The 20055-nt window shown below is 38.6% G+C and overlaps 1 protein-coding gene across 8 annotated transcripts; it reads left to right on the plus strand.

Moving 5' to 3' along the window:
• Positions 1 to 965: 965 nt before the first annotated feature.
• Positions 966 to 19182, plus strand: LOC103714958 (protein NLP2-like). 8 transcript variants are annotated; one of them, XM_088720190.2, is made up of 8 exons: positions 966 to 2528; positions 3087 to 3128; positions 3254 to 4006; positions 6216 to 6339; positions 6575 to 7912; positions 8010 to 8165; positions 11146 to 11308; positions 18472 to 19182. In XM_088720190.2, the coding sequence occupies exons 1-5, from the start codon at positions 1650 to 1652 to the stop codon at positions 7654 to 7656; spliced, it is 2880 nt and encodes a 959-aa protein (XP_088576316.2). In that variant the 5' UTR covers positions 966 to 1649; the 3' UTR covers positions 7657 to 7912; positions 8010 to 8165; positions 11146 to 11308; positions 18472 to 19182. The 8 variants fall into 8 exon arrangements, with proteins under 8 accessions (XP_088576316.2, XP_038989599.2, XP_089786336.1 ...); XM_039133671.3 differs by having other exon boundaries at positions 8010 to 8143; XM_089930210.1 differs by having other exon boundaries at positions 6575 to 7889; positions 7989 to 8165.
• Positions 19183 to 20055: the final 873 nt, after the last annotated feature.

Below are 20055 nucleotides of genomic sequence, written 5' to 3' on the forward strand. Positions count from 1 at the left end.
GTTATAATGGTCATAAGCAATGTTCATTGTCTCAATACTGGCCTCTGTACCGATGCTATACTAGCACAATATCGATATGGTATGGTACGAATTTTTTTGTATACTGAATGTTGGTATGCCATTCGTATCGAATATTGATATTGAACCGATGCAGTACGGTACACTCCATACCGCCTAGTTCGGATCGATACAACATAGTATAATTATAAAAAAAGCCATTGAGATACTTGCAGAGAGACTTATATGATTTGTAGCTTCTGGTCATTTACTAAGATCAAATTTATTCTTTCTGTTATCTCTTGTAAAATAGCTGACCTTTAAATCTTTTAAAGTTCAAATTCGCTTGCTAGTTTCGACATTTTTCTCTTCATTGCAACCTACTTTCTTGATTCCAAACCTCCAAAAAAATGATCTTTTAAAGACCAAATTTGTTTTTAGGTATCTTCCAATAAGGCAACTCATTGCCTTGTCGATTTTGGCAATTTCTATTCCATTCCGACTAACTTTCTTGACTCCCGCCCCTCAAAATAATTTGTTTTCGGTAAATCCAAACGTGCTTTCATGATAAAAAATCTGTAGAAATCCTAGCCATGAACGGAGCAGCGGTGACAGAGGGGGTTGCATCACCGTGTTGGGGGAGGAGCGTTGTGAGTTAAGATTGGAGGAGGGGATGAGATTAGGGTTAGAGTTTGGAAGTAGGTTTTGTTTTTGGAGGTGATGATGATAACAGTTCCATATCTATATAATTACCTCTATATCATTTGACAGGGAGATACTTCCGATGAACTACATCAACCTCAATTGACAACTCTTAACTCCAATTAAGAGGAGGATTAGCCATATTGGAATAATATGAAAAATGAAAAGGGTGATATTTTAGAAACTAAGGGAGTTAATTGCAAATTCATATAATGTAGGGTTTTTTTTTCGCTTTTTTTTTTCCCGGAAGTTTTTTTTTGGTCGTCGAGGGGGCGGGGGCGGGGGTGTAAATAATTACTTCCTCGGAGCCGAAAGCTAACGGAGAGAGGGGAATCCATTGCCAAGAAAGGAAGAGAGAGAAATCCACCGCCGAAGGAGGCGTTCTCGCTCCGGATCCTTCCTCTGGCTAGCTCCTCAGTTCTTCCACTGCTTCACCTCTGCGACCAGCTAGGGTTTCGCTTTCAGTCCCCGGATCAGCGGTGGTTAGCTTGGAGGTCGAGCTCCGAGAAATTTGGGGGCTCTGCGGCTCGTTTCGTGGATAGGATCGAGCTGCCACTGTCGGTTTGGTGTTCCAGGGTTTGTTTCAGCAAGAAAAAGCTCGTTTTGATTGCAAAGATTTGGTTTTTAGCCTGGAAAATGGTCCGAGGATTTGAAAATGGAGGGTTTGGTGGGTTTCGGAACGGCCGGGCCAACAGAGCGGTGGTCTCAGCGTCTTCAACGAGGAAGATTCCCTTCTCTGTGTGAATTGATCTCTACCGCCCAGTTGGAGGGGTTTTTGAGGAAAAGTTGACCTGGGATTTCTTCTGTTAAGCTCTTAACACGAGGGAATCCGGCTCTTTGGATGGAAATCCCTGTTCTGAAGAAGAAATATTTCATTTTGCGTTGATTACTATACCAACAGTAGCCCAGAGGAGTGAAAAATTGCTCATTTAGTTTACGAGCAAGCGGAGATGGATGGTTTTTCACCTATGGATTGCGGAAATGGGAGTGCAGAGGATTCATTTAATCTTTCAGCACTCATGAACTTTGATGGTTTTGACGAACCTTTCAGTCCTTCGACTGCAGACCAGATTTACTCTGCCTTGAGCTACTCAGCTGCTGCTCAGTTGATGCCTGGGAATTGGACCTCCACTGGATCGCCTAACATCTTCGCGGCACGGAGAAGGGATGCCTTGACTGGGGATGTCAACGTGTCAGCTGCCGCTTTCTCTAGCAACAGGGAGAAGGTGGCTTCCCCAAGGACTAGTATGCAGTTTGCGTTCTCCCCGAATTCTTCGGGGATGGAGGGAATCAACAGGAACAATAGTTATTTTGCTTCAGATGACATTTCCGATGAGGGAGCCAGTTTTGTTCCCAGGCCCATAGCAGATTTTTCACTTCCTGAGAGGATGCTCAAAGCACTGTCCTTGTTTAAGGATTCTTCATGTGGTGGAATTCTCGCTCAAGTTTGGATGCCCATCAAACAAGGTGATCAGTACATGTTAAGTACCTCTGAGCAGCCCTTTCTGCTGGACCAAAGTCTTGTTGGCTATCGTGAAATTTCAAGGCAATTTACATTTTCAGCAGAGGAAGTGCCTGGCTTGTTTCTTGGGCTTCCTGGACGTGTATTCATATCCAGAATGCCAGAGTGGTCCTCAAACGTCGCCTGTTATAATAAGCTGGAGTACTTGAGGTTGGATCATGCGGTTAGTCATGGAGTCCGTGGATCGCTTGCAGTGCCAGTTTTTGATCCCTCTAAAGGTTCGTGTTGTGCAGTGCTTGAGCTTGTTTTGACAAGGGAGAAATCCAATTTCGATATGGAGATGGACAAGGTTTGCCGTGCCTTAGAGGTCAGTGCTGGTTTCTCATTCTTAAACATTATTTTTCTGTCTATATTTTAGTCTCAGGTGGATAGAGTACGCTCACAAATGTATTCCTGTTGGAATCATGTCAGCGACATGTTTGTCCGCATCCAACATGCTGCAGGTTTTCTATGGTATATGGAATATCACATATCACAAGTCATATTGGTAACACTTAGGTGGATACAGGATCTTGTACCTGATAGATGTTAGCATGTGGAGTTGTGGACACATGAATTCATATTTTTGGCCAATAAAGGGTGAAGTGGAGGTTTTGTTGTTAATTACTGATGGTGTTTTACTCTGTCAATTTCATGTTTTCACTGTAGCAAAAATAGTGGCAGATAGGTTTCCTAGGTGTATCTCCTCATAGTGTGTTGCTAATAACAATGCCCATACAAGGATATGCCTATCTCTATTTAAGTACTTCTACTCAGATCTACAAGTGTTGAGATTGATGAACGGAAGCATATTTGCATAGCTTAACATGTATGTGTACAAATGCATAGTCATATCTGATATTCCTTCTTTTATCACATATTGCAGGCTGTAAGTTTAAAGACCACAAAAGTCCAGGCTCATCAACAGGTGCAAACTAATTCCATGTCATAATCATATTTATATTAAGATAGAAAAGAAAGCCTTTTTTTCAGTTATTGCTTTTTAACTGTTATGATTCTCTGTTTTCTTAGAATGTTTTACTTAATTTGCAGAACCTCACAAAAAATCAGAAATCCGCATTCACAGAGATACTGGATGTTCTGAGATCTGTTTGTCATGCACACATGTTACCTTTGGCACTTACATGGATTCCCTTTTCCTATGATTGTGGTAGCATGAATGAATGCATAAAAGATGATGTTAAGGAGGTACAGTCAAGTTTGAGAGAAAAAAGTATGCTCTGCATCCAGGAATCAGCCTGTTATGTCAATGATACAAGAATGCAGGGTTTTCTTCATGCATGTGCCGAATGTTGCCTTGAGAAAGGACAGGGAATTGCTGGAAAAGCACTTCAATCAAACCACCCCTTTTTCTCTCCTGATGTAAAAGGTTATGACATACGTGGGTATCCCCTAGCACATCATGCTCGTAAATATGGTTTGCATGCTGCTGTTGCAATCAGGCTCAGGAGCACATATACTGGAAATGATGATTACATACTTGAGTTCTTTCTTCCAGTCAGTTGCAGAGGTAGCGAAGAACAACAGCTTTTATTAAACAACCTCTCATGTACCATGCAGAGAATTTGTAAGAGTTTGAGAACTGTCTCAGATGCTGAAATATTTGGAGCTGATGTAACCAAAGTAGGCATTAATGGCGGAAAAGGAATAGGCTCCTCCTCAACTGATGTCTCTGCGAAGTGCTCTCAACTAGTGGACGGTGATAATGAACTAACAACTGTGAAGCATTTTGAAAATCAAAACATGGGATCTAACGAGCAAGGAGGAGATTCTCATCACGAGCAGGTGTTGGTCTTTGTGTTAATCTTCTTCTTCTTGTCATGTTTTCCCAAAGTGTCGATGAGCAGTTCGGTTTCAACCATCTCCATTCCTTAGATTTCTGGTTTAATTTCCCTGCAACACATAGGCACCATACCTGCATGGATAATGCGTTCTAGCAATAAATGGAAGCCTTATGAGGTGTATGTAGGAACAAACTTATCGCAAAATATATTCACTCTGTTATCATTAACATATAACATATTTTTTGCTAGAGGACTTGTTGTTTCTTAGTTCTTATGACCATTTACACTCTTGATGGTTTATTACTATTAAAATTTGTAGGATACATGTTTCCATGACTGAATGCTTGCTCGGATGGTATCACCACTCCTTGGCACTTGAGCAAGGGGAGAGGGTTTCGATTTGCTTGGCGTCCACCCTAGAGGGTTGTGGTGGGTATAAGGTAGAAGGTGGGGGTTAGCCCCTCCTGATTTCAAAAGAAAAAGTATACATGTTTCCTCTGTTATCGTAGGCAGTTATAACTTAGATCTGAAACATGCGATCATAGTTGGTTCAAACATATGCATGACCCACTAATTGTTTCAGTCAAAATGTATGTCTGGTGAAGTCCAGATCGAAGTGGTTGGAATTAATCCAATCCATGAAGATTCAACTGATATGTTTTATTTTAGGTGAAATGTCTGGAACCTTAGGCTAGCAAAGTGGCTTTGAGATTGTAAAATTCTGATTTTTTGATTACTGGCTTACTAGCACAAAAGCAAATGAGGCAGAATAAGGAATCGTGTGTATGATAGATTAAGACACTAAGCAAGCTAATGTGGAATATTTGAGAGATCAATGAAGGAAGAGGAACCAAGCTACCTTGGGTATTTTGGTATGATAGATGGTATCAGATACTTTGTCAGTTCTTAGATTTTTCAATACTCAGCAGCTTGATGATGTATGGCTTATGTGAAATGTATGCATGCAAGTGCATATTTTTTTGACTTCATATTGATATTTTTTTTTCCCGAGGATTTAGTGATGATATATTTCTTTCATAATGATTTTAGAAGGAAAAAAGGATAAACCATTTGTATTATGTAGATTTTTTATAACTGATAGAGCCTAATATATGACATATACATTTATGGCACATATTGTTTTATAATTTTTATCAGCTATTTTTTATGATTATCCATTTATTTGTTGTGTTAGTTTGTGTGAAGGCTTTAGATAATTCAACACTTGCACTTATTAATATGTATATAATTGGCTTAATGTTTTTGTTAAAAATGTATTTGCTTAAACACTTGCTCCATCAATTCCAAGTAAGAGATGAAAGGAGACAGTGTTTGGAAGGATGTGAGGAAGAAGCAACAGAAGTAGGAATAGTTATATCTTCTTCTATCATCATTTTACTTTAATCTTAGCAAGTCAGATTCATCCGGATAGTCATTCTTCCAAAATTTCTTTACATTATAACAATAATTGTTGTGATACTATCGTTGAAGCTTAATTATGAAATTTCTTCAAATTCTTCCTATGATTGTGATCCACTCAAAAAGCTTAGAAACAATATTCATTTGAATCCTTTTACCATAATTTGCCTAAACCTATCAAAATGCTAGCTATTAGTTTCAAATCCTTACTTTCCTGGCTGTTAAATTAAAAAAAAAACTGTTTCTTAAGATATCATCTCAAAACAAATAACTTTATGCAAATATATAATGTGTTGATGCTGCAACCTTTTTAATGATCTCTTGTTAAAGTGTGTCATTGGAAGTGGACAACTTTATATTCATTAACAGACATTGCTGCTTGGTAAGTTTTAAAGATTTGAAATATAAGAGCACAGTGATTAGGTCCAAATAGCTCCAAACATATTTGATGCTCTACTCTGGCATCTTTTTATATGTTGCATACTACGATACAATTGTTAACCAATATACTGCTGATGGACATGATTGTTTTGTTTTTCGTTATTTTTTATCTTTAAAATGGTGAAATTGTGGTTGTAGGATGAGTAACATTACCCTTCAGTAGCATATTTGGTATGGACAATTAAATTTGTTTTGTGTTACTTCTATGATTTGGTTAAGATCAATGATAAGTCGAAGAAAATATACCAAGGCAGTTGCTCATTCCATTGGTAGCATCTGATATTATAGTTATAATTTTAGATTATTTTTTCCATATGATTCTATTACAGCATCTCAATTCCATATTGCAGTCAAAGTCTAGCTCAATGAGACATAAGGAAAAAAAGTGCAGTACGGCTGAGAAAAATATCAGCTTAAGTGTTCTTCAGCAATACTTTTCTGGTAGTCTTAAGGATGCTGCAAAAAGCATTGGAGGTTAGTTCTTATCTGTCCATTTTTGTTAATGTATTACTTAGTCTCCTAACAGAAAATATGTTCATAGCTCATAATAGTCTTCAGCATAAAGCTAAAAATATGATCTCTTTGCTAATATAATCTCTTATAGATGGAGAAAATTAACTACAGATTTATTAGTTGAATTAAAATAATGGTGATGCTTATGTTTATTGGAGACATTCTCATTAATATATTTTGATCATCATTGTGGCAGTTTGTCCAACAACACTGAAAAGGATATGCAGACAGCATGGGATTTCAAGGTGGCCGTCTCGTAAGATTAACAAGGTCAACCGTTCACTGAAGAAGATCCAAACTGTGATTAACTCTGTGCAGGGAGTGGAGGGAGCATTAAGGTATGATCCTGCGTCTGGGTGTCTTGTTGCTGCAGTCTCTTCACCTGAAAAACCAGCAATGAAGACGTCAGAGTCATCTGGCCGAGCTTATATGCCTGTGTCTTCTGCTCATGTTGAAACTGAACAATCTATTGGGAAATCAGAACCGAACTACTCTTCCGTTGATGTTCACCAACGAGAGACTTCGGGCCAATTAAAATTCACTAATATGCACAAATGTGAAAAGGATGAATTCCCTGTTCCCCCAGATGGCTGCAGCAATGAGTGCAAGTTCACTTCTGCCAGTGGAGGACTATTACAGCAGGCCAACATTGAAGGTACACCATCATGGCCAATATATTCCAAAGATATTTTCCATAGTTCTTATCTTACCAAAGAAACAGGCTGCCAACGCGCATTTGGCAAGGGTGACTTGAGTTTACAGAGCCTTGAGTGTCAGATTATGTCAAGGGGCTCAGGTTGTATGACACCAATGGATGAAATGAATGGTAAAGTAAATGCTGATGATGGAATCATAGAACACAGCCATCCTTCTTCTTCCAGCATGACAGACTCTTCCAGTGGTAGTGCGTCAAGTTGTCCAACATTCAACAAAAGGTCAAAAAGTAAGGCAGCTGTTACTGAAAAAAGTGGGCCAGTTATCACAGTAAAGGCTACTTATAAAGATGACACTGTGAGGTTTAAGCTCTTACCATCAATGGGTTGCAACCATTTGTTTGAGGAAGTTGGAAAGAGATTCAAATTGTTGGCTGGGACATTCCAGCTCAAGTATATGGATGATGAGGAAGAGTGGGTGATATTGGCAAGTGACTCTGATCTGCAGGAGTGTGTTGAGGTATTAGAGTATGTTGGATCCCATAGTGTAAAGCTTCAAGTTCGAGATGTTCCTTGTGTTATTGGCAGCTCAGCAAGTAGTAATAGCCTGCTAATGGAGCCATAAGGCCTTAAAGAGATAGGAGCATGCATTTAAATGATGGTGCATCAGTCTTTCTGAGTTTTGTTGGGTGGATAACTTGGGATACTTGTCTAGAAGTAGGGAGGGCTCGTTAGGGGATCTATACTGCAAAGGAACATGTGTACATGTTGTAGATGTAGGAATAGATATTGTGGGTATTGGTTGGCAGGATAATTAACAAGCTACTTGCTATGTCTTGTACGCAACTAGCACTTTCAGTATCCTATACACAGTTACCAATGTAAGTATTTTGAACTTTCCATCTTGTGCATTTTTTCTCTGCAACTTTCAATTGCCCCTTGCTCCAGCCGTATTAGATGCTTGGTTGCCAAAATCAGGAATGGGTGCTGGAGTGTGTCGTGGTGTGGCTGCTGGAAAGTGGATACTTTAGAAACAATTTTTTAAGAACTCTTAGGAAGCTGGAGCGGGTTCAAAAGTCTGAGAAGATTTTGAAGCAAGTGCATTACATTAGGTAAAAGATTCCAGCTACTAAGGTTAGATGTCTACAAATGCAAACATGAAAAATCTCATTTTAAAAATCAGTTTGTAGACTTACTTTTGTGTGCCTTGCCAGATACTTTTAGTTTAATCACATCGATATGGAGGCTGCTTAGTTTGAATTCGAATTTCATATATATACTTCATTGTATCTGGATGAGAATTGGATGTATGTGACTGTAGAACCCATGGTATCTGATTGGAAATCCTGCACATTTAAGCTTTGCTCTTCATAGCTAATGAAGCCATTATGTGACTTCACTTCTGGTTAACTATGTTCGCATATTGAAGGATAGAAACCTTTTTCTTGAAGCTCTTCACTGTCAGAATGTTATCTTAAATACTATTGCTGACATGCATTGCTAGCACGGAAAAAGCTAAATATCCCTGCTCCACTACCCTCTAAGTTACCCATGTTGTCGTGGCACTTATGTAATGGCTAAATAAACTGCACCTGGGCCTCATTTAACATCCACCTAACCTCAGTGTACTGTAGCAGTCTGTGACTGTCATATGGGTCCTGCTAACTGAGTAGGTAGTGGAGCTAGGTGAGGTAGCAATACTCTGCTAGAATCACACCTTAGAAGTCAGACCTGTTTACTGTTACTGGCATCAAGTGATAAATTCGCATCAATAGTCTTGCTAAATGTGTTTCTTTTTATTTTACATGGGAAGAAAATACCTATACAATTTGTTAAGTAGTGTTGGCAGATGTCTTTGGTGAATGGCTATGGTACTGTGTCATGCAACTGGCTTGCAGCATGGACTAATCCTTCTTTTGTGTTTCTAAACTAATAGTTAGAACTTTTTATAATTTAGTCAACGAAGTGCATGTGGAAAATTTTCCTTACAAATATGCATATTAAGTATGCTGGCAAACAAGCAACATAAAAAAGAATCTCCAAAGTTATTTGAGTTTGTGATGTTTTAATATTTAAAGCAGTGTCAATCTGCTTGCACAAAATTATTGTCACAACCATATCTCTCAATGACCATGGATTCGATGATGCTACCAAATGTTTCACTTATGCAAGCTTATCTTTATACTGGGTTATCTTATCTGGGCATTGGAGTAAAAGTATTTCAAGAATTATGACTGCTTGTCGATTATCTGAGGAATCAAGAACAGGTAACGTCACCCAGGTATGCTTGTCAATTATCTCAAGGTATGATTGCTAGCTTCTCAATATATTCTAGAACATCAAGGGTTGGAGACCTCTATCAAGTCTCTTGGTACCACCTTAACATGCTGCTAAAGTCTCTTTGGTGGTTGTGCTTGAGATCTAGGTTCAAATCCTACCTACACCTGGGTCGGATGAGTTAGGGGTATACTTGAGAGAGGGCTACCCCCTCTGTGCAAGCCTTGTCTATGGGCCTCTTTCTACTAAAAACAGAACAATATTGATTTTGATCACTCAAAATTTATATGTATGGCCTGACTTCCTTACAAGCGTGTCCTTAGTTAAGTTGGCTGGTGCCTAGTAGTAGTTGAATAGTGGCACAAAATTCCTTTGCACCAATAAGGTTAGAAAAAGCAAAAATAAGGAATATCAAAATTATTATTTGGTCTGGGGTTCTAATTCTCCAGATATATTTAGTAATTGTTAAATGTCTTATTAAGTGACCCAAACTACCCTTGCATGATAAATTACTTGATTTGGGGCTGTCACAGTGTCTTTTTACATGCACTTTTATTTTACCGTTTTGCTATGTGCTTGGGGACTTTGTGTAAGCATGCATTGGATGCCTTGGCCTTTGAAAGTTCCAGCAAGTTACCTGTAGTTTCATCACATAGCTAAACACCTATACCATCAACATATTATATAGAAGATTCATGTATATATTAACAATAAAATGATCTATAACCCTGTATATAAACCAATTACACCTTTTCTTATGTGATAAGGGAATTTCAAAAAAATATATAAGGGATGTCTTGACATCTGAAAGTTCTAGCAAGTTATATGTGGTCTCATCACATAGCTGCACTGACAATGAATTATATAGAAGCCATGCATATAGTAAACAATACAATGATCCACAACCCTAAGTTCAAAGCAAAATTCTACGCAATGTATATCCCTTTTGTTATTAACTGGCTACATGGATAGCGAAATCTGGAACCCTTCCAGGATAATTATTTCTATTTTAAAAAAACTGATTATTAGTTTATATTTTATAGATGTTACTGCAAGATGTCTTTCAAATGTAATTCTTCACAGGTCTGTAAGTATGCATATCCTGTTAGGAGATCCTGGTAACCTTTGATTCTCAACTTTTGGCATGATTTGTTTCTTGCAGTCTTTTGTAGGATAGATCATGATGGATCTTTGCATGCTGTGAGGGCTTTTTTGCAGAGCTTACTGAATGCTTATTGCGCATGCTTTGAGAACAGCATAAGCTATCATAGTTACTTATGTTTTCAATGAACAGCAGGATCCCATGATTCTGCAAGAACCAAGCTTCCTAATATTGGACACTTAATTTTTGGAAATTTTATAACTCTTAACGTTTTAATTATTGAACACAACATAACACTCCTCGTTACTCCAGAAATGGAGTGCGTTGTTAACATTTTTCCTGAACTGTCTACACTTGGAATATAATTAATAATTTTATAGTGTCCTGTGAAGTTTCAAGTAGATTGATTATATTGTTGATACTTGTCCTATCGTGTTGCAACTTTTCGTCTTTTTTTGTCATATAATATGACAGGAAGCTTTTTTTAGCATTAAGTATTATCTAGTTAATTTAGTATAATATTTTATTACATTGACATATACTTACATATTAGTAATTGTATATTTATTTGTACTGTGTGGAATTCTTTCTATTTAAGTTCTTTGGAAGGTTGCTGCATTAGGCACTTCATTTAATTTTACACTTGGTAGCCACATGAAACAATACATGTATTTATGTGCATAGCATTGATAAAAGTCATGAGATTCTCATTAGTTTTCTTTGTTTTCAAAATAGAAAAGGGAATGGTTGAGTCGGACAAGAAAGTTTATTTGGAAGGTACAAATCTCCTATTACTTTGAACTTTGAAGGTATGGGATGTCTGAAATAAACAGAGAGGGCCAACAAGACTTACTCCAAGACTTAGAAAGTTAACTGAATGCTGTGGAGATAATATCAGGTAATGATGCAGAGGTCCTCTTGAATCACCTCTCTTTACATGGTCTTTATGTGGGTTCTGCAAGTTTGCACAGGAAAAATCACTCAACACACTTACTGTATTTTTGTTTGTTCACAAGGCATTGCAACTATGGTAAATGCAAAGTTCTTTCTGTCTGGTATACAAGCTGGATCCTATACAATCTCTTCTACAGTACTTTTACACAATTATGTATCACCACTGTTTCTACTTAGTTTTGTCAGGTTTTCATCATTAAAAATTGGTTCCATTTATTGAATGGCTATGATAACATTGCTTTATTCTCTTATTTTCATCTAGCCTAGTGCAATTCGTACTGTTGCTTTTTCTTATTATGCCATCTCTCCCTATAGTGACTTATGCATTCTTTTGTGACGTCGGGAAGGTGTTGAACTTGGACTGAAAATTTGAATGAGGAAAGGGGATGTCGTTGCAACCGATTGTGGCGAGGCAGAAACTTCACTATGGCACGAACGACATAAGAGATTAGAACCTAAGGGCAATGGTGACTCACAAGCCAATAGGGTCTAACAGGGATGGAGGGTTGATGAAAGAGGAGCAGGGTGGCTCACTCTCTTCCAAGGCCAAAAAACACCATCTTGGCCGGTCACTCCAAGGATACAACTCTCACATGCTCACAAACTCTAAGAATCCACCACAAGGAAGGAGAGAGAGAATAGAGAGAAGGCAAGGGAAGAATAATTTCCAAAATAGAATTTCCACCACTCATGGATCTCAAATATGATTACAAGAGTAGCCCCAATAAGGGTATTTATAAGTAGTACAAGGGGACTCTTTTTTTTAACCTTCTAATGTGGGATTCCAAGTCCTATTCCAACACAAAAAATTCTAATTGCTAACTTGTCTAATAATATCAAAAGTTCTCAAAAAGGAAGTTCACAAAAATCAAAACTAACATCAAACTTTTCTAATGAGACTAAACTCATGCTAGGTCCTGGGACCTATACGCGCTGGGATACATGACCCGTGTTGTCAAGACCCATGACCTGTGTGGCAGCATGTGCGCCCTAGGTGCTCCAATGTCATACTCCTCAGGCTGGTAAAAATTCGCCATTGAGTCTAGATCTTCTTGGTCTTCATATAAGGTGATAGGCCAATTATGTTGAATGTTGTAGATACTCCATAATCTTCAGAAAGTTTAATTTTGTAGGCATTGTTATTGATGTGTTTCAGAATTTTGAAAGGGCCATCTACTCGAGGAGATAACTTGGCATTCTTGGAAGGAAATTACTCTTTCCTTAAGTGCACCCAAATAAGGTCACATTCTTCAAAGACGATAGGTTTCCTATGTTTGTTGGCGTGACACTATTATTTTATTGTTTGACCGAGCATAGCTCTCTATTCGAGAAGAATCAGGCAAAGTGATAGAAGGCAGAGTTGATGTAAAAGTCGAGACCTACCTCCTCAAGAATTTTAGCTTTTTCTAAAAGATTTTTGCTAGTGGTGTCTATTTTAGAAAAGAGAGTTATACTAGAATTAGAAAGAGAAATCCGACCCAAATTGTATAAGGACGGACCTTACTATTATAAGTAGAGGCTATGTACCTCGTTATTTTATCATCAATGAAAGAAAAGGGGACTTAAGCTTTACTTTCGCAATTCTTCTATCTTCTAGTTATTTTTTGAGAGATTCAAGTTGAGCGGATTGAAGAAAATCTTTCTTCTCCTCAATCGGATCATGGGGGCTTGGGGCGACGATCCATCTTCAAGGGTACTAGGGTGATCTTCATGCCATTCTTCTCAAAGGTATTGGTATTGAATAGCTCTGTGATCATATTGCCATGGACGTTTGAACAATATATGACATGCGTCCATAGAAATAACATTACAACATGCCTCATCTTGATATCATTTTTTGATGGATAATTGCACCAAACAATACTTTGTTACCTTTACTTCGTTCCTTTCCTTAGCCACTGCAATTTGTAAGGACAAGGGTGATCTTTGGTAAGGAATTTCAGCTTATCGACCATCAGCATGGCAACAAAGCTTCACCTTGATCTGCATGCATTAGCTCTTCCTCGCTCGAGCCTTCCTTATCCCACTTGACCGGCTGATCTTCTTCTCTTTTGCGCATGATTTTTCTTTCACCAAAGAGACGAGCTTTTTATTTGGGCAGTTGGCTGCAATATGCTCAAGCTCTTGGTACTTAAAATACTTGCGAGGATTAGAGACAATGGCGTTGGAATGGCTGAGGTTGCTGAGGATGCCCTTGTCCTTCTTTTGAGGGGGTTAGGATGTGCTAGCTTTGGAGGATGCCGATATTTTCGACACGGACTCTTCTGATTAGACGCTTCATCTATGTACCTTGGAAAGCACAAATTATTTGTTCTTAGTTGCTACTTCTCAACTTTTATTGCCAATCATATCATGTCGTTCAACGTGCAATAGGGTTGGAGTTGCACGATTTGCTTAATTTTTGGCTTCAATCCTCCAAGATATCGCGCTATATTTTGCTCTTCGAACTTCTTAATGTTGCACGCTATGAGGAGTTACTCGAATTTTATTGTATACTCTTCTCCGGTTATATTATGCTGCCAAAGATTGTGGAGCTTAAAGAATTTATTCTGATGCTAATCTTTGAGTAGGAACTTACTTTTGAGTTTATGGCGCATCTTATCCCATGTTCGGATCTTACCACATCCTTTATGCTCACATCATCATCTTAGATTTTTCCACCAAATTGATGTGTACTTCTCAAGCTTGATAGTAACTAGCTTCACGTGTCGATTGTCGGAAACTTGGTTAAGCTCAAAAACTTGTTCAGTGGTGTGGAGCCAATGAACGAACTCATTAGGCTGCAAGTATCCTTCCAAGTTAGGGATGTCTATTTTGATACCAAAGTCATGATGGTTGTGATGTGATCTTCATTCGCATTGGCGATGGATATATTTTTTCGCTTGAGATGCTCTTCTATTGCAGAACGGATTGATATCTTCCACTTTTTCATTGGAGCAATCACTTTCATCATCAAAGGGCTCTCTATCAGAGTAATGATTGGAATCCTGGTGATGTCGGTGTTCATATTGCTCCTACTGTTGATGAAATCGCTGATTTTCTTATTGGAGTTGTTCAAGCGAGCAGCGCAATTCATTTAATCCGATGTCTCGTAGATCTTGCTCACATTCAACAGGCTCTCTGATGTTGTTGGGGTAGGGCGGCATCTTGAAACCATGCTCTGATACCAACTGATGGCAGGAAGGTGTTGAATTTGGACCGAAAATTCAAAGGAGGAAAGGGTATGTCGTCGCAACCGATTATGGCTACGCAGAAATCCTAATACGACACAAAGGCAGCAGTGACTCATAAGCCAGCAGTGACTCATAAGCCAGCAGTGACTCATAAGATATTAAACCTAAAGGCAGCAGTGACTCATAAGCCAGCAGGCTCTAACAAGGGTGGAGGGTAGATGGAAGAGGAGCATGGATGGATCACTCTCTTCCAAGGCCAAAAAACACCCCCTTGGTCGGCCACTCCAAGGATACAATAAAAGGAAGGAGAGAGAGAATATAGAGAAGACAAGAGAAGAATAAGTAGTATAATAGAATTTTTACTACTCAAGGTTCTCAAGTATGATTACAAAAGGAATCCCAATAGGGGTATTTATAAGTAGTACAAGGAGATTTTTTTCTTCAACCTTCATATGTGGGAGTCCAAGTCCTATTCTAACTTAAAAAAACCTAACTACTAACTTTCCTAATAACATCAAAAATTCTTAAAAAGAAAGTTCACAAAAATCAAAACTAACATCAAATACTAAACGCATGTTGGGTTCTGAGACCTGTACGGCCGGGACCTGCAACCCATGCAGCAGCATGTGTGCCCTTGGAGCTCCGGTGTCACTTTGATTTAAATTATGTCTCGCATCTTAGGATTTTGCTTATAAAAGAGGAGAAATCTTTTTTTATAATGAAAAAGAGGAGAAACCTTTAACATTATGTTTTAACATGAGTCTCTTTTCTGATAATTTTATTGTTATCCTCAGACAAATGTATGACTATTGCTCTGTAAATACTTCCCCAGAAATTTGCCGACAAAAATTTAGGTCTGAAAGCTAAAGGGGATTGTGCATTTGAAGAACAACCAAGTTGGTTAGGTGACAGGAAAATTACTCAAAACTGGGAGGGAAATGCTGGTGGTGATCAGATGATGAAAGGAGGAGCTTATGTCAAAGAGGAATTTGATTTGTTGAACCAAATGAATAGTAACCTTGATGAGGTTCTGAGGCCGTAACATAGCTCCAGGCGTAATGTAATTTAAAAGAGCCTGGTGACTCCTTTCGGTATTCAAGGTTTAGTGAACTATGCCATTTGGGCATAGAGAGATACTATAAGTTGGCTGAGCAGTTTCTCTGGAGCAAACCAATAAAACCTTATATTTCTGGATTACGCATCATTAGTTCTGGATTACACATCATTAAAGAATTTTGTGCTTAAGTAAGATTGCTAAATAGAACTTATAATTGGTTTTGCTACCTGGTAAAACCAAGTCCCTTCTGTACGTATAAAGCCAAAAGGGTAGGAAGGTGGCAAACCTACAGATCTTTATAAGTGGAAATCTGACAGGAACTAACATTTGCGACAACCATGTTCTTCTTTGCTACTACCAGTCAAAGGGTGATGTCTTGTCTTACTTTGGAATCTGTTGTCCCCTTTACCGAGTTAATCCTTAAGTTACAAATTCGATTTCATCGTAGTCATGATATTGCTTTTGGTGTGTTGTTATGATCTCTATTCTTTTGGAATCTTCTATTAGTATATTGAGGAGTGCAAAGATAGACATACCTCTCTTTATCAGATGAAGGGGTAAAATGTGTGTGGAACTTTATGTTTTGGTCATCTGTAGTTTTGAAATTTTGTTTTTGTTATGGCTTTAGCTTTTGACTATTTTTTTCTATTGGCACCGTTTCCCTTTGTACTTCAGAAATCCTTAAGTTGTATGTCATTTTTTTTGTAGTTGTGCTGCTATCGTTGTTGTTAGCTCTTGTGCAGAATTTTTGAAATTATGCTCTTATTTTTGTATAAAAGAATCCAGAGATCGGCACATGCTAAGTTATGATAGAATTAAGTGGAATATTGCTCATCAGCTATATTGTGGTTACAACCACTCTTTCTGTATAAATTTGGAAAATTTTCCATTTGATGAAGCATTGAAGCCAGCAATTTGCTATGGATTCGGAAGTTGGAAATTTTGATGGTGCAGACAAACAAGATGGGCATTGAACATATCAGAAAATTTAGGTGGATGTATGGTAAATAACAGAGAAAAAGGTTACAATACATTGACAATGATAAGAATCAAACTTATTGAGATTAGAGTGATGGGAGCACAACCTAGATTGTGGTATAGCAACAGAAATCAAACGAGGCCTTTAGAAGGAGAAGAGCTTAATATTGTTTTATAAAATATTGAGTCAGGATTTGATAATTGAATATGTAAGTTTCTTTTTGTGAAGGCAGTAGGTGTATAGATGGATTTGCCTATTCACAATTTTACTAAACAGACTTGTTGCCTATCATATATTGTGGAGCATCCAAGCAATTTTTTTAGCTTAGCATGCTGAACAAGTTACAGCCAAGAAATCCTTGGATTAAGCTGTAGCAGCTTTATATTGGAGCTTAGGGCATTATTTTTTTTCTCCCTTCTAATTAAAAAAGGGCTCTGTTTCCAAGGCCTTGAAGATCTTAATGAATGATCTCAATGGATAATAATGTTGTTTAACGGGGGAAGGACATCTTGACTTTTTTGCCCCTCCATGAGTTTTCCATGTCCTACCAATGAACTGAAGACCTTGATTTGGATGACTTTTGAGGATGTAATAGTATACAAGGATCATTCTTGAATACGCTTGCCAGTTTGATGGGAATCTAGCTCCACCAGTTTGCTTTACTTTAAAAATGAATAATTTTTTGATCTTGTTAGCATCATAGTGTACCTTCATAATTTAAGTAAAACAATTTCGAAGAATAAGACTTGTGTCCAAAGGAATCAATAACACGTTGATTGCGATGGAAGGGCTGAAGGCTGATAGAATAATAATATTTTGGGTTTCCTCTGCTAGATGGTCGATCAAATTATAAGTGATGGATTTTGACTGAAGTTTCTACATGCCATCTTCTCTTGAGCTATTTTAGGTGAAAGGTCACGTATTTGTTATCTTCTTTCTGATACATCAAGGTACATAAAATTATACATATACATATATGTATATCTCAAGGTCGGCGTGACTGTCTCGAAGCATTCAGTTTGGGGGTGTACTGAGCCATACCAGCAGCGGACTGGAATGGTTCCAGTCTTCAAATTGATAAACCGACAAAAAGAGGAGAAGGAGAAGCAAAAAAGGAAAAGAGAGAGAGGGGAAAAGGGAGGGAGAGGGAGAGTGACAAAGTGAGAGGGAGGGTGGCGGACAACCGGCGCAGGGCCGAGGAGGGGTCCCTTTCTGGGTCTCCTGTTTCGTTCCAAGGGAACCGGAGGGCAGAGCCCCTATTCCGCACCTTCACGCCCCTCCTTGGTCCTTTGCGGCCCTTCGTTGGCGGTCTATCACCCTCCATCTCTCTCCCTCTCTTCCTCCCGCTCCCTCCCTCCCCTCTTTCTTTTTCTCTCTCCCATTCTCCCTCTACCCCGCCCTCTTTGCCATGTCAGGCCGCGCTCCATTGGCCTCTGTTGGCCTTTTTAATCCCTTCTTCCCTCCCCTCCCCCTCTCTCTCTCTTTTTCTCTCTCCCATTCTCTCCCCCCCCCCCACCCTCTCTGCAATGTTTTATACGCTTGGCACAAAACGACATGGGAGCATACCGAAATATGCTGCCATGCAACCGGCAGGGCCCTGGTTTCAGCACAGTGATACTTGATATGTATATGTATGTATTAATGCTCTTCTGAGCAAAATCTTTTCGACCAAACTTTAACAAGGGAATCTAACATATCTAGTTGGCAAGTAAACAAATGTGAGCAAGCAGTGCTCTAGTTTATTTATGCGACTAGATTCTTAATTCATGATTTAAGATTATAGTCTATCTTGAAATACCATTATCTCAAATTTAATTATTAAAGTTCCTAGGATCACTCTTCCCTAAGCTGTACTCATTACTACTAAAGCATGATGTTACCGTTACTTCTAAGTGCAGATGGAGATTCTCTGATTGGAGGACAGTAGATTACAAGGCAGCCTGGGAAGGGAAGAAGAAGAAAAGCTCCAAAAGCTTCAAGCACTCTGTATCATCCATGAGACCTAGAGTAGCAGATACGCATCTCACAGCAGCTAATTCCTTCATGGTGAGTTCATAAATGCTGGGGGACTTCTTTGGCCTTTCTTCAAAGCTCTATGGAAGTTGGAAGCACGTAAGAAGATCAAAATCCACGTGGTTGGCCCTGAAAATTGATTGCATGCTAAAAAGGTGCTTGCGAAAAGGAGGCTGGCAAGTGAGTGGTGGTGGCTGCCTCTGGGATTGCAGTTCTGAATCCATTAATCACCTGCTATTGCACTGCCATTTTGCTAAATTCGTTTGGTGCTCAGTAAAAGATTGTTTTGATGTGAAAGGAAGGCCCTCCACCCTGCTCTCCCTTTGGACTAAATGGAGAAGAAATCAGATTTCGAGAAAGAATAGGCAAACGTGAGATCAACTCCAGAAGAAGAAATCTTCCAGCTGTTCAGGCGAGAAAGATCAATCAAATTTACCTTCTAGGAAACTGATGCTCTTCTAAGACTAGTTAGAAGCACCAGGAATTTGTTTATAAAACTCTCCTTTTAAGCCTAGGCAGTGGGCAACTCTCTCCCTTTGTACTACTACAGGTTTATTTGATTCTAATAAAATTTTTTTCCAGGGGTTCGGAAGTAATCTTGTTTCCTTTTGCTCTTCATTAGATCCAATCTGTTTATAAATTTTACTTGAAAACAAGCCCATTTGTTCTACAGGCATCTTTAGGAGACTCTCTCTCTCTCTCTGGGGAAAAGAAACATCTCTAGAGCTAATTGAGGAGAGAGACACTGCTACAAATTATCTATCAGCACGAGGTAATTATGTGAAAATTTTTGGTAATTTACAGATATATTTCATTTTCATGCTGTGGTCAGGTAATTAGTCTACTTCGGTGATCTCTCTCTCTAATCTCTGCCTCATATTTCTGATGCGACCTCAAGGAAGTTGAGCCTCAAACGCTTGGTACAAAGAGACACCTTGGCTTGGCCTATTCCAGCATAAAGCCACAGTAAAAACAGGGACAATGATCTTACGTAGGGACAGAAATAAAGAAAGTGACCCTTGTACTTGCAAGTTATATGAGCTACTTAGCCTTAACCTGATGAAGGGGTACCCTAATAAGCTCCTGGAGAAGGGTCTCTGAACCCTGATATATGCTGGGTAGAAGAATAATCAAAAGGCTAATCCTCGAAACCAAGGTTCAAAACAACAGTTGTTATAATGGTTTTGGTCCCACCTCTGCAGCATTATTACATATATTAACGAGGAAAATATAACAGCCATTATAATAAATTATTTAGCATTATATGACCATTATAACAAAAATAATAGCAAATCTTTCCATCTGTAGTTTATTTTTTATCACATAAACAATGATTGAAAAACCACACCGTCTCTTATGGCCTGTTTCTTTTTGTTATAGCATCACTATAATGGCCATTACGATAGTGATTTAATTTGACACTAAAGATTTTGAAAGAGTATCCTTTTGGGGCGAATAACTGTTGTTGT

This window comes from Phoenix dactylifera, chromosome 4 (genome assembly GCF_051530095.1).
Source record: "Phoenix dactylifera cultivar Ajwa chromosome 4, Ajwa_hap1_PhDact_Kaust_v1.1, whole genome shotgun sequence".
Lineage (NCBI taxonomy): Eukaryota > Viridiplantae > Streptophyta > Magnoliopsida > Arecales > Arecaceae > Phoenix > Phoenix dactylifera.

What these genes read in the sequence shown, in the direction of transcription:
- LOC103714958 (XM_039133668.3), top strand. Translation starts at nt 1,650, where the DNA reads ATGGATGGTTTTTCACCTATGGATTGCGGAAATGGGAGTGCAGAGGAT. An exon ending in AGGTTTGCCGTGCCTTAGAG is followed by an intron (nt 2,529 to 3,086) that starts GTCAGTGCTGGT and finishes CACATATTGCAG; the next exon opens with GCTGTAAGTTTAAAGACCAC. An exon ending in TGCTGCAAAAAGCATTGGAG is followed by an intron (nt 6,340 to 6,574) that starts GTTAGTTCTTAT and finishes TCATTGTGGCAG; the next exon opens with TTTGTCCAACAACACTGAAA.